The sequence below is a fragment of the Egretta garzetta genome, unplaced genomic scaffold (genome assembly GCF_000687185.1).
Source record: "Egretta garzetta isolate BGI_Z169 unplaced genomic scaffold, ASM68718v1 scaffold584, whole genome shotgun sequence".
Taxonomy (NCBI): Eukaryota; Metazoa; Chordata; class Aves; order Pelecaniformes; family Ardeidae; genus Egretta; species Egretta garzetta.
The window spans coordinates 114,577-128,022 of record NW_009259529.1 but is presented as its reverse complement, the minus strand read 5'-3'; the positions used below and the strand labels follow the sequence as shown (position 1 = coordinate 128,022).

General features: G+C 43.2%; 1 protein-coding gene across 1 annotated transcript; it reads right to left on the bottom strand.

The window, feature by feature from the left end:
* Positions 1-4,946: 4,946 nt before the first annotated feature.
* Positions 4,947-13,440, bottom strand: SDHAF4 (succinate dehydrogenase complex assembly factor 4). Its single transcript, XM_035893094.1, has 2 exons — positions 11,097-13,440; positions 4,947-8,127 (listed from the first exon to the last, which is right to left on the bottom strand). The coding sequence occupies exons 1-2, from the start codon at positions 11,275-11,277 to the stop codon at positions 8,018-8,020; spliced, it is 291 nt and encodes a 96-aa protein (XP_035748987.1). The 5' UTR covers positions 11,278-13,440; the 3' UTR covers positions 4,947-8,017.
* Between the last annotated feature and the right edge of the window lie 6 nt (positions 13,441-13,446).

The following is a 13,446-nucleotide window of genomic DNA, read 5'->3' as shown; positions in this document are numbered from 1 at the left end:
GGCAACCATCAAAAAATTCTTTTTCTATTCAGCCCAAAAGTATATGAGGCTGTGGGCCAGAAAACAGACAAAATGAGGCATTTTCAGGCACAAATATTGCCATACATACAATGTAACAACTGATCAGTAATACACACACAGAGGGTTACCTTAGATAGGTAATGTGACACAGCATGCTACCATCATGCTCCCGACATCTCATTCTCCCCCCCCTTATTTTCAATAATAGGGGGAAATGAAATACTTTTTCTTCCCTTGTATCCTGGTGCTGTTGTGCTTTCTGGCTTCCTGCAGAGCACCACAATCACTGCACAAATCCTGCTTAGAGTATTCCATTTTTTCTCCTTGTGCAGGGCTTGTGGCGCACAGCAGGCCTCTGCGATACGGCCGGCATTATCCACACTTTATTACAAATGGTATTACAGGGAGGACCATCTGCTCGTCAGCTGCCCAAATGGGCATTCGCCTGCCCTCCTGCACCCCTTCAGTGTGTGATTCAGCCTCTCCCTGGCAGGCGCTCTCCCACCAGAGGTCTTCCTGAGTGAGGGGATGCGAGGATGCAGCACATCTTACGAAACAGTGGCGGGTACAGACACCTCTTTGAGATCTCTGCTCTTAGGAGGAATAAATCCCAGCTTATCTTCAAAATGGAGGTGACATATAGGACCAGAAGGTAACTGCCTGGCTCAGAGATCAACCTCGCGCTATTCCAAGCAACTGCATCGGTGCTCAGATGGAAAGGTCAGGTCCAACATCCGAGCTGACATCACACATAGCAGGCATGCACATCACTGATGATGTCACTGTGTTCTGGGAAGCCCATTCACCCAAAGCTCTATGCCATTTCAGAGATGTTTCCACCCACCATCATCCACAGGTGAGCCAACAGAGCACCTGCCAGTCACAGCTGTACTACCTCAGCACTGGGTTTCTCTCTGCGAACTAAGCCACCAACCTGTAAAAATCCCCTAAGTGACTCGTTTCAGGACTGCCCCAATGTACCCGCATGTCCGTACTGGACAGCCTGGACCACAGCCACATGCTCTGAAAAACGTTTAATAATGTAACTGTGGCAGCTAAGCCACCTTCCAGAATGCCTAATTAAAGGAGGCCTTAACATGAGTTTGGGTTTTTGTGTAAAAAATTCTGGGAGGCCAGTGCTACTTGTTAGAGGCGTCTCTTTCTCACTCTCTGCATCCTTGACTTCCCACAAGAGCGATGTTTTACTAGAATAACAAACCTGAGTGCGAGAATCAGATGCAACTTGGGGATGGAGGAGTTCCAGTCCACAGGGATTATCTTTTTTATTTGACTGTCAACAAAATCTTCATATCCAAAATGCAAATTATCAAAATATTTCCATCAGAGAGAAACATCTGCAATTTGTGATTCATTTTTGTGAAGTATCCTGTTACTACTCTAAAGGAATTAAGGGTACCTATCAAAAAATAGCTTCAAGGATGGCAAAAATTTAAAGCAGGATTAAACAACATGCAATTTAGCAATACAATAGCTGTAGCTGTCATTACCAGGCCGAAAAAAACGACATCACCATATACAAGGAGGACAAAGCAATATGCCTGCCAGACCAAACAGTCACCCATCGTTGCACTGCAGTCTTATCTGAAGACAAACATCTGGAAAAAAAATCTGGCTACAGATCACACATACATACTGCAGAACTTGCAAGTGAAAGCACGGGGAGAGAAAAATAGGCTAAAAGCGGGATATTCCCTGAGCTAAGCAACATTTGCTCGCCTGTATTCTAGGAGATGGTGAAATTTTCCCCAGCTTTCCAATGGGAACTGGAAACACACCATCCTTTATTCCTTAACCTCTCACGAGGAAGTCACACAGGCTAAGGGTTTGCCGAGCAAATACATTTTTTTCTAGTCAAGATAGTTTGATCTTGATATTGGCTCCCTCTCTGTCCACAGCACATCGGATGAAGACATCTTAGTTGTTAGTTTGACGCACTTCACCCTGTCCTTATTAGGCACACACTCCCCCCCGCCCCCCCAAGTCCTTGGTTTGAGATACTTGCCGTCACCTGGGTGTAAATATATCCAGTGTTACCTTCCTGACTATCTCATGCTTTAAGCATTTGTCTGGGAGGAGGTAGGCAGAAGGAATTTTAAAAGTCTCGGCTTCAGCCTTCTTCCTCTCATTTTAAGGGCAGCAAGCTCCTGTGTACAAGGTGCCTAAGAGTTGACCCTGAACGTCCCTGCCAGCAGCGTTTGGGAAGGGCAGAGCACTGCAGGTCCTGTTGCCTCACTGCAACCCTCCCTCTGAGAAGGAAGCGAGTATTCACACCTCATATTCATGGACACCCCAGCTTCTCTCCTGTCACCACCACAACACTGACACATTCAACTTCATCTACCTAACGGTACCTCACTTAAGACGGCTATTGCAGCCGTTAAAGTGAACGGAGAGGGCACACGTAAAACTTCCGCCCATTCACCATCTGTAATGAAGAATTCATCTCCACATACTAGGAGGGACTACTTTTTAGAGGCATCTCCCCCCAGTAATGAAGCAAGCACAGATGGCTAGATAAGTGACTTAATTTTAAAGCAGCAGATTAGGAGAGAGTCCCAGGGTAAGCAGTGGTTCAATACCTGGCTTCTAGAACTAACCTGACCACCAGTTCACTTCATAGCTCACTGAATTTTGTCAGAGACTAACGTTTGAAAATTACAACTGTGTTTTGATGGCCAGTTATGTCAGCTTTATTATAAATGAATGTGTTAAGGATGGACCTTAAAGAGCTTCTTTGAAGACTCATTCTAAAACGGCAACATTAATATATGTGATCTTTTACAGGCCCAAGACTATAGCTGACTGGGAGGCTTAATGCCTGGAAAATGCATGTCACAGTCTTAATGCTGTAAGCTTTAACTGGCACTTTTGATGTTCTTTGAGGGGAAAAAAAATAAATCCGTTCTCACAGTAGAAAAATGCAGAGAGATGCTGAATATTTCTGAAGAAAATATGTGTGCTCAAAGTTATTCCAAAGGATGGGAGGCCAATATCTGGGCTGCCCCATGACTATAGAAGCCAGTGAGTAACTTCAGCCTGTTCTGAAAAGGCGTCAAGGGGAGAAGAATTTCCAAGATAATTTAATTTCTCCTGAGCAATGTGAACATCAGTGGCTGGGGAAGAGGTCCAAGTAATGCCCCCAGGGGGGAAAGATGGGCAGAAAGATGCCCCATCCCTTGCCTGGTGGAGATAATGTTGATCAGCAAGGGAATGTGGAGAAAGACACTGGACCTACAGGAGGTGCAAGAAGCCCATACAAGACAGGACTTTATCAGTTCTGCTCTTCACAGCGCTTGTTTTAAAGAGCACGCTTTTCTCTAATTTTGTAATTACGATTCAATTTCTAGTGTGCCACCCTTTCTGCAGCAACAGTCCTTGAGAAGGGTACACACCACTACCCCCTACCACCAGTCTCCAAGATGAAAGGGGGCACAGGCGTACCAACATCAGAATGCAGACTGCACATCTCAGCTGGTCTGACACCAACCACCCGCTAAGCAGAGGTATTCTCACATTGCCTGTTACAGAAGTATGAAAGTGACCACAAATTTTTGGTTTTGATCACCATCAGCACACAGAAACACCTCTCAAATCATTCCCTTATGCTTTGATATGCTTGATGCTATGGTTAGTGACTGATGAACAATTGCAAACCCCACAGAACTTCCAAACCCTCTTCTCTTACAAATGAATACACAGCTTTGCTATTTTCCTGACACTTCAGAACAAGGTGGTGTGGTCCTTTTTCAGTAACAATACCAAAATACATAACATACCTGTCACTACAGATCGCTGGAATTTGTGATCATTTATTGCAGTCAACTGAAAAAGTAGTTGTATTGGGTCGAGCTGCATAGTGCTGTGCTTTCTATTGGTATGTAGAAAGGGGTTGATAACACACCAGTGTTTTGGCTACTGCTGAGCAGTGCTCAAACAGCATCAAGGCTGCCTCTCCAACATTCCCCCCCCACCACCAGTGGGCTGGAAGGGGGCAAGACCTTGGGAGGGGATGTAGCCAAGACATCTGACCCAAACCAACCAAAGGGATATTCCATACCACACGATGTCAGCTCAGATACAAAAACTAAGGGACAAGGAAGAGGAGGGGGGGCATTTGTCTTTTATGATGTTTTGTCTTCCGGAGCAACACCCGTGCTCTCCCTGCCCGGCCTGCGGAAGAGGGGACCAACAGAGTGGCTTGGTGGCACCTGGCATCCAGCCAAGGTCAACCCACCACAGTAGTAAAGTTTTATAGTAACATCCTACTGTCATTTACAAACATCTGCTACTGTAAAGGGTAATTTTACTCTGATTTAACAATGTAATAACGCTTGCATTTTAACTTAGTAAAAGCAGCACTGAAATATATACCTTCCAAACAAGGCAATATACAGCAAACATTTTCTTTAACTGTAGAGATCAACTTTATACATTTTGTAATAATTACAGAGCAATTCTTTCAAGCAACAAAGGTTTCATGATTCTAATAATGTATCCATGCAAACCAGCAGAAACAAGTTTAACTTTAAAAAAGAAAACCTACTGCAAAAATACACCTTTTAAGTAAAGAAAACAAAACAGAGCAGCAAGCATCCTCCAGTACTACAGGAACTTGCTTACACACAATTTTCCTTTGTCCCCCAGAAATTTAGGAGAACAGAAAATGGGTACAACCCCCACTGCTTTGCACTGTTAGACTAACAGGAAGAGCTACAAAAATAGACTCAGTCCGTATTTATGATAAAAACATACCTGTGGCTAATCAAACAGCTAATGCCCCAAGTCATCGCTTTACCCCAATGCCGCAGCCCAGTGAACTGCTAATATCAATCATCCGGAAAGAGCAGGAAGGCAGCACTGGAAAAGTGCTGAAGCACTTCTTTCCTAACCGCAGACACTGCAAGAAAACAAACCAGACACGATCGTTTATGCCCTACAATATCATCATATCGGTTGTTGCATTCAAACCATGATTCGTTCTGACAGATGCCACAAGTGATTTTGCAGCACCACAGGACATTATTTTGGATTTAATTACTGAGGCACGGGACTTCCCTTTTTGGTAAACACCAGATTGCCAGACCACACAGAAAGGCCCCCTGGCATTCGCTCTTTGGCTGTTATGTGTTATTTTGCCCAAATGTTCAGTTTCTTATCTCTTACTGACACACTCCCTCACCAAATTAAGCAAATATTTGGTGGTTACTGGCGCTGCCCCGGGAGGTGGTAAAGAGGGCCTGGAGTGCCTCAGGACTGAAGCGGTATCCTGGGTTTCCTCAGCGCCTACTCCTTGACAGCTATTTACGCCGGTTAGCAAGGGCCTTTCTATTTTTTGAAAGAAAGCAAAATCCCTTTGTGTGGCTCCCTGTCTTGTTGGTACAGACAGTGCTCTCAGAAGCAGCTCCCAAATCCAGGTGCTCCACGGGTGCAGGCAGGGAGTGCCTAGGACCCGCCTGAGCTCTGGCAAAAACGACTGCCCATGGCTCCCACAGTGGCAGCCATCACCCACACCATGGAAGCAGAGAGGCAGGAGCCTGGACAGCCCTTGGGTCAGCCCTTGATCACAGAGCAGGGGGAGGCTGAAGGTAACTAACGGCAACATAAAGAAAACCACGGAAAAGCGAGACTGGTTCTTTATATGCTAAACCAAAAAGGCGTTATTCTGTGGGGCCGCAGAGGACTGCAGCTGCACTCTATGCGGAAGGCAGCGATTCGAATGGAAAATGAGGAATGCCAAGAAGAGGCACTAGGTAAGCATTCACGGAGCACGTGCTGGGAAGGGTAAAACCTGGCAAGAGAAGATAACAAACTCATGCAACAATTCATGGAGAAGGAGAGTAAGATTTAGAATTCAAAAATAAAGTAACTGCGGTTGTGTTACTGCCTCTGCGCTAATTAAGATGTTAAGTCTATTAATAACGATGCAAAAAAGGCAGAGGTTGCCAATTAAAATTTCTGCCCCCTATTTGAAAAGGTGGTGTATGGTGTGCTGAAGTATTATTTTCCAACCCACTAGCAAGTGAAGAGGCAAAGCATTACTACTAAGTATAGAAGTATTTCAATAAACAGCATATATTAAAAGACAGCTGACCCAGCACATCTTCAGGTAACTGAAAATTTCAGTAGATTTTGGGAAAACGTAACTGCTGCACTACCGAAGGGTTAACTAGAATGAATCAGGTATAAATACAAAGCAGTTTTCCACTATCCAAACCGTGCTGCAGAATTTAAATTTACAGAAGATGAAAGGTTCAAAATGTAATTCCCACCAGTTAACATCTTTTGCGAAAAACAGGCTGTAGTAAACCTCGTTTTGCTCTTCGGTATTTGATAAACCTATCTTGAACAGACTTAGAACTTTTGTAGGGCATCGTCGCAGCGAGTCAAACATCTTAACTCACAACTAGGACGACACTCTGTCAGTAACATACACGCTGGGTATACAACCCGGCGGATTTCAGTGAGGAGCTTCCCCACCGGCTACAAGTCGGGCGAGTTTTAGGGAGGTTGTACGATTTGTGATAGGACTAACACGCTTTAAGGCTCTAATAAAATCATGCCAAAGGCAAAGCTGGGCAAAGCCACGTCTTCTTACAGAGCCGGAGTCACGCACATCAACAGAAACAGTAAAGCAAAGCTGACTTTCACTCAGGTACAACTTGCTTTGGCATAGTAGAAGGCAGAAACACCCACATAGGAAAAAGAAACATAGGCCATGAAACGGGAGACTGTCCTGGGCTCTCCAAGAAACTTCTGTTCAGTGTTAACACTCAGTGTGGTGCTGCAGCAAAGGCAGCCGATAGGAATTGTGAATATACAAGCTGGAGCGCATGGAATAAAAAAGAAGAGGTTGAAAAATCAGCAAAACACCAGGAGGGAAACACAAAGGGATGACAAAACCATTTACAGTTGAAGACTAGAGAAGATCCCTTTGTTTAGGCTATCAAAAAGAACTTGCACAGAAATACACAGAGCATATGTTCACACATTTTAGTAATGACAGCTTATTCTTATTAATAAATGCCCACACAAGTGGCAGATTTGCACTCTACTACAGCATTTACAAGTAGGCAAATTCTTGAATGCAGAACTGAGCTCGGTCTGACTGAAAGATACTTAGTGCAACGCCAGCTTAGTTTTAAGACCTGCAATACTAGATCATCTCATGTAACTAGTCCCTGCTGACGATAAGGTATCAGAAAGTAATGTTTTTTCCCCCCCAAGCAGCATTCAGCCGGTTTTCAAACAGAAGACGCCATTCATCAAGGAGAAAATAACGCGAATAGCACGCAATAAGCTAGGTTATGGAGAACGGTATTCTCAAACTGTGTACAGAGCACCCCTACCCTACTTGCACTCATGAGTTGACCCTCTCGCAATTAAGCCTCCACTTGCATCGTGCCATTTACAGCCCGTCAGTCTGAGATGGGGTAAAATGGGAGTCTCCGTCCCCTCCACGCAAACCGGGAAGCACCCCCAACCCACCCTACGGGAAACAGAGGGGATGGCTCTTGATTAAAGGGGCTTTCACCAATGAACTGCCGTGCTAACCACCACCATCGGCCAAGTACTGATCTTCTACAAGGTGGCCATGCTTTTGATGAGGGTGTCTGGGTTCACGAACTGCAAAGCTCTTTCAGCACTTCTAAGACACTATATAAATGGTTAAACACATACAGAAATCCAAGCCCTTAGACATCTCGGTAAGATCCTGACTACCGATTTCACATCACTAAACCTGCAATTATACGTGCACAGTGTAAATGGCATTACAGATCAGGTGCAAGCTGAGCAAATAACAGCTCCAAAAACTGAGTTGCAGCATCGAGTTTATTTAGATATTATCTCTCTGAAAATTCATCACAAGCGTGACAGAAACAAGAAGCCTCACAACAAATCCAGGTGAGATTTTTCTGTACATTATATTTTTCAACAACTAGACATAATTTGTTAGCAATACAGATATATTTATACATTAAAAATCTATACAACGTCCTTTTCTCTCCCAGTCTCCAAAACGTGTAGGTTCAGGGCCTTTAGGTCCACCCCTCTCTTTTGTAGCAGGATTGATTCCATCAGGGAATTCTAAAATGACAGGGAAAGTTCATTAAAATGCCTGTAAAGTCGACAAATACAAAGATGTCACCATCTACAATGTTTGCCTCTTAGCTTCATTTTCAAATAAAAAAATCAATTCTCTTTTGTCTTTAAAGGCAACCTTGAGTTAAGCATTTCCCAGAGTCATACACCGGTAGTTTCAGAGAGTTTTGTGACTACAGCCAGGAATGTATTATCATATTCAGTTACGCAAATGAAAAAGCAACTCAATATCCAAAGGCACGAAAAAGCACCGCAGTTTCTTGTGACCTCATAGCGAGAACCAGCGTCACTCGGTGATGCTGTACACACACTCACTACATCTAAAGCACCAGGTTGTTCCCTGTGTTTATTTAGGTCTCTAAGCATTCAGGTTTTAATTTTAGAATTTTAGCCAAGATTTTATCATTATTCTTGTATTAAAACACCATGTTTTCACGGATGCTGGTATGTTTCTCAAGAAATAGCATGTTGGTGTTTATTGACGCCAGACTAGAGGTACTATAAAATCCAAAATAGCTAAATTAGACTCTTTACCTTCTAAATTTAACCTAAGCTCGCTAAGTCACTGTGATGCCCTTTCAGAGAAGGATACTCTTCCTAAGTGGGGTAGGAATGGGACTTTCAAGTCTCTCTGCTAAGTGATGTGCTACGCTTACACACAAGCAGTACTGCTACTACTCCCAGAACCCTACCAGCTTACGCCACCTACTCGAACACCATGCAGCTTTGCGCACCTCAGTCAACATCCCTATGCTACTTGGTGCTCCCTTACTCTGGGCCTCCTCTCAAGAGCAGTAATGCAGGCCACCCGTGCTGCTCAATGGCCATCCCACCAGGCACCGCCAAGCCATGAAGTACTTCTCTGCACAGCACCATCCGAGCCCAAGTGTTCTGTCATCCTGCGCTAGACTGTGGGGCTCCCTGACACTCACGATACCTTGCACATCCCCCTGCCATGCTGATTCTCCGCAGCCTCCCATATACACGTGTAGCTCGGGGGGTTCCCTCAGTCGTATGCCTAACTTAGCCCCGGTGGGCAAGACAAGTAACGAGGAGCAGGACTGAGAATGAGAAAAAACAACAGAAATCCCGGAGAGCAGGGAAAAAGGACAGTGATGGAAGGAGGCTCACGTAGCTACAGGCTATACAAACCAACATATTGGGATGCCTCTTCAAAAATTCATGCAGACGACAATAGGAAATGTCAGTATTTGAGTGCCCCTGGCAGTACAAGGAGCACAAATGCATCCAATATTATTTGGTAGAAGTAATCCCAATATCCAAGCAGTGCTGATGTGCTGACAGTGGATGCAGAAGCTCAGAAGATATCTCCATGACTGCTACGCAGCAGTGGGAATTCAAACTCTTATGTTTTTTCCTAATAACCACTGAGGACACAATTGGCAGTCAACATTCTAACTTTTGCTGATGTTATATGTAAAAAATACACAGGTACAACTAAATTTAAAGCCAGAAGAAACCTTGAGTTTTGCTCTAAACATGGAATACCCAAGCAAAAAGCAAAAGATAGTAATTACGCGTTTGTTTTAAATGAAGCAGTGATGGCATTTATTTTCTTGGGAATAAAAGGACAAGAATTAAATGGCTGCTTACACAGTAACTCCAACTCTGATGAGTCAGTTCTCAAGTGAGTCACAATCTGAAATTGCTTGCAGCCATTTTGGGTATAATATTAAAATTTTTCAGCCATTTTGTCATCTGAATATTCATAGTAATCTACTGATATATGAAGAAAGCTTGTCCTAGAGACCTCGAAATAGATAAACATGGGTTATCACTACTGGTAAACAGTAGCAGAACACCATACTGTGGTGAATAAGATAAAGCATGACTAGCACTTTTAGTTAAAGAGGACGGCTAATTAAAAAGAACGGAAAAAAAAGAGATTGTCTTTCTCCTGTCTGATAAGAAAGTGTATGTTTCTAGTGACTTCAGCAGTGATGTATCTGTGCTCCAATGTTGTCAGGTTCTCTAAATGTGGCCCCATTAAGGTCACTGCAACACAACACAAACAGCAGCTCATTAGGGTCTCCCTGGACCCCACTGAGTGGCTCAGTGAACTCAGTATCTGCTGTTGCTTTTCAAAACTCTACCGGCAAGACTAAGAGAAAGACTGACCATGAAATACAGCATGTGGGTGTCAGTCTCTTCTCCCAAGCAACAAGCGATAGAACGAGGGGAAACAGCCTCAAGTTGCGCCAGGGGAGGTTTAGATTGGATATTAGGAAAAATTTCTTCACCAAAAGGGTTGTTAAGCACTGGAACGGGCTGCCCAGGGAAGTGGTTGAGTCCTCATCCCTGGAAGTATTTAAAAGACGGGTAGACAAGGTGCTTAGGGACATGCTTTAGTGGTGGGTTTGGCAGTGTTAGATTAACGGTTGGACTTGATCTTAAAGGTCTTCTCCAACCTAAATGATTCTATGAATGAGAAATCTTTTGAGGACTAAGAAATAAAACAGGCTTTTTGGATGATAATAATAAGTAGCTGGTGCCCTTGTGAGTTTTACTACCACCATTTATAGCTGTACTGTAACAGACCAATAGCAGCTACGTTTCTCAGAATCACGGAACAGTTTATGGTGGAGGGCCCCTTTGGCAGACATCTGTCCCCAACACAGCTCAAAGCAAGGCTGATGTCACGCCAGGACATCCAGGCACGTTTGAGCATCTCCAAGAGGAGAGGGATCACAGATTCTCTAGGTGACTTGTTTCAATGTTTGACCACCCTTGTTTTGAAGACTTTTCCCCTCATACACCATTTACTCCAACTTGTTCCCACTGCCCCCACCTCTGTCCTTTTCAGAACCATTAAGCTTAGAAAGTGGTTCTGGAGAGCGCTGAATGCCTACCCCTCTTCTTAAATGAATATCAGCACTGCACCTCAGGGTCTTGCCTTTAAAACATGGCTTTCAATTTTGTAAAATGTGACTTACTTTCCAGGGGTTCCCTCTCTATACTGGACTCCTCTGGTTCATCAAATCGACCTACTGGTAACTTCGGTTTCTTAAGTGACTGCTTAGCAGGTTCGGATCTTCCTCCTGTCTTAGAGCTGGTGCTTCTCAGAGAGCTGCAAAGCAGTGATGACTCTATCAAACAAATGGACACACGTAGCATAAACGTGAGAGTTTAATACCGAGTAGCTCTATGACTGTTCAGAGTGCCTCTGAAAAACCCTCGCTTCAGAAACTAGGGAGCGAAGGACAGGAAAACAAACTCCAAATATTAGTTTAACATTCAAGTCACGAACACCTAAGAAATCAGCACAGATAATTATTTTTGGCCCCAGAAACATATGCAGGCAAAACTGTGTTAGTTGTGTAACTCAGTTCACATAAACAGTGTATTTTAAACTGCTTGAACTTATCGTCACAGTTATCTTCTTGTATTTTAGACTCTAAACAGTAATTATGCTAGCATAGACCAGTACATTCTGTTTTCCTGGAGGAGTCCTAACCTCCCCCAAGCAGCCTGCTGATTTCCAGGTCTTGGCTCATTTCCAACAGCTTTTGAGTCAGAAAAAGCTTCTGCTTTCCCAAAGGAAAGTTTTAAAAAATAAAATGTTGTTCCCTTAGTAACAGGTTTTTCCAGAATGTTGGTAGAGAATAGCTGGGCTTCCCTTACGATGGTAAAGTAATTCAGCTGGTAGTCCAAAGCAGGACAAACTCTGAGCACATTTAAGTTCAACTATATAACTGCATGCAAATGCTTTAATTAAAAGCATTAACTTGTTTCCCTTAAAGTCCTAACTTTTTTAAAAAATAAATGTAGGTGAAAGCCTATTAATATCCCTATCTAAGTCCTTTCAAGTAGTATAAAAATGGAGATGCACAGATACCGTAAGTCATAAATAATTCAAGAGTCCTAAAACAAGTCAAAAATATTTCTGCATTTGGTTAAAAAGCTGAATCTCCACAGTAAGCATAAACTACCCTCTAAAAATATGTTAGCTATGGACGCATGCATAAAGCAGCTCTGACTTTTCTTAAAGAGGAGGATTCAAACAGAAATCCTCCCTGTACCAGACTGGGTGCAAAGCACTTGAATGAACTATTATTCTACCTTGCTAAAGAGATCGCATCAGGAAACCTTCTCAAGCAGCATGGATTTAACTCAGCTATATATACACCAACGAACAATCTCCTTGTATTCCCAGAATGAGCATATTCATTCATCCTAAAACACCACACCCTTAACATTAAGCCCTGCAGTCACGTGAACTGTATTATGCCTGCCAACTGTTGCCAACGGCCCAAAGAAATATTTTATTTTTCACTTTAAGCGTGACGTAATGGGCTATCAACAGTGAAGAATCTAATCCTTCTGCATACACTGGATCTTTCTACTCCTGCCAAGCATCTTGTAATTCTTCACCAAGCTGAAAGAGAAGCTAGCTGGAAAATTAAATTAAAGCTGATATTCTAGTCCAAGTTCAAATAAAAGTCAGATTAAGGTACTAATATGAAATTATCTCAGCAGAGAAGAGGCAAAATCCATTTTCCCATTTACAATACTTGGTATTGTTGATCAAAATACATACTTCTTGACTCAGAGGTGACAGAGGTTCAACATTTAAGTATCTCTGAAAAATATTAGATGAACAATCAACTCTATCAGTAAACCACATTCTACAAACTGGTCTTTGACCCTCTCATCCTTTAATGGGCAGTCACAAAGCCATCCAATTTATGAATTATATAGCTGAATTTGAAAAGTTGAAAATCCCAAGTCTTTCAAGTTACTACACAGCCAATGTCTGCAATAACCAGACTTTTGCAAGGGCCCACAGGTTGCAAGTTATCATAACAATGCCATTCATGCAGCGGGAACTAGGCACTCATCAGGATGCTCGGGGGAGACGGGAGCATAAGCCAAATCTTGCCATGAACCTAATGGCCAAATGGAGCCTAGGTGGGCCCATGGACATCTAACAACAATTTTTTCCAGTTCTTCTATTAACATATACTGTACTGGCCTGTTTCAGGAATATTGTATCAACAGCATCATAGAAATCTCAACTTTTGATGGAGAAGGAAGCGCTCTGACCTGCAGCCCTACAGAACAGCCAAAGTTGAGCGTGGATGGGGGACAGACTCCCTCAACAGGCTACCTGATTTGTCCTCCAGCCTAGGTTTCTCCATGAACAAATTACCCGAATTCCCTCATACAAAGGGCACAGACCAAAAACTTCCAAGGCCACAGGAAGTTCCCTCCGCCTCTTCTACAAATATTAAACCACAGCTTAATATTTTACGGCCGTTTCAAAGTTTGGAGCAAGGATAGGGA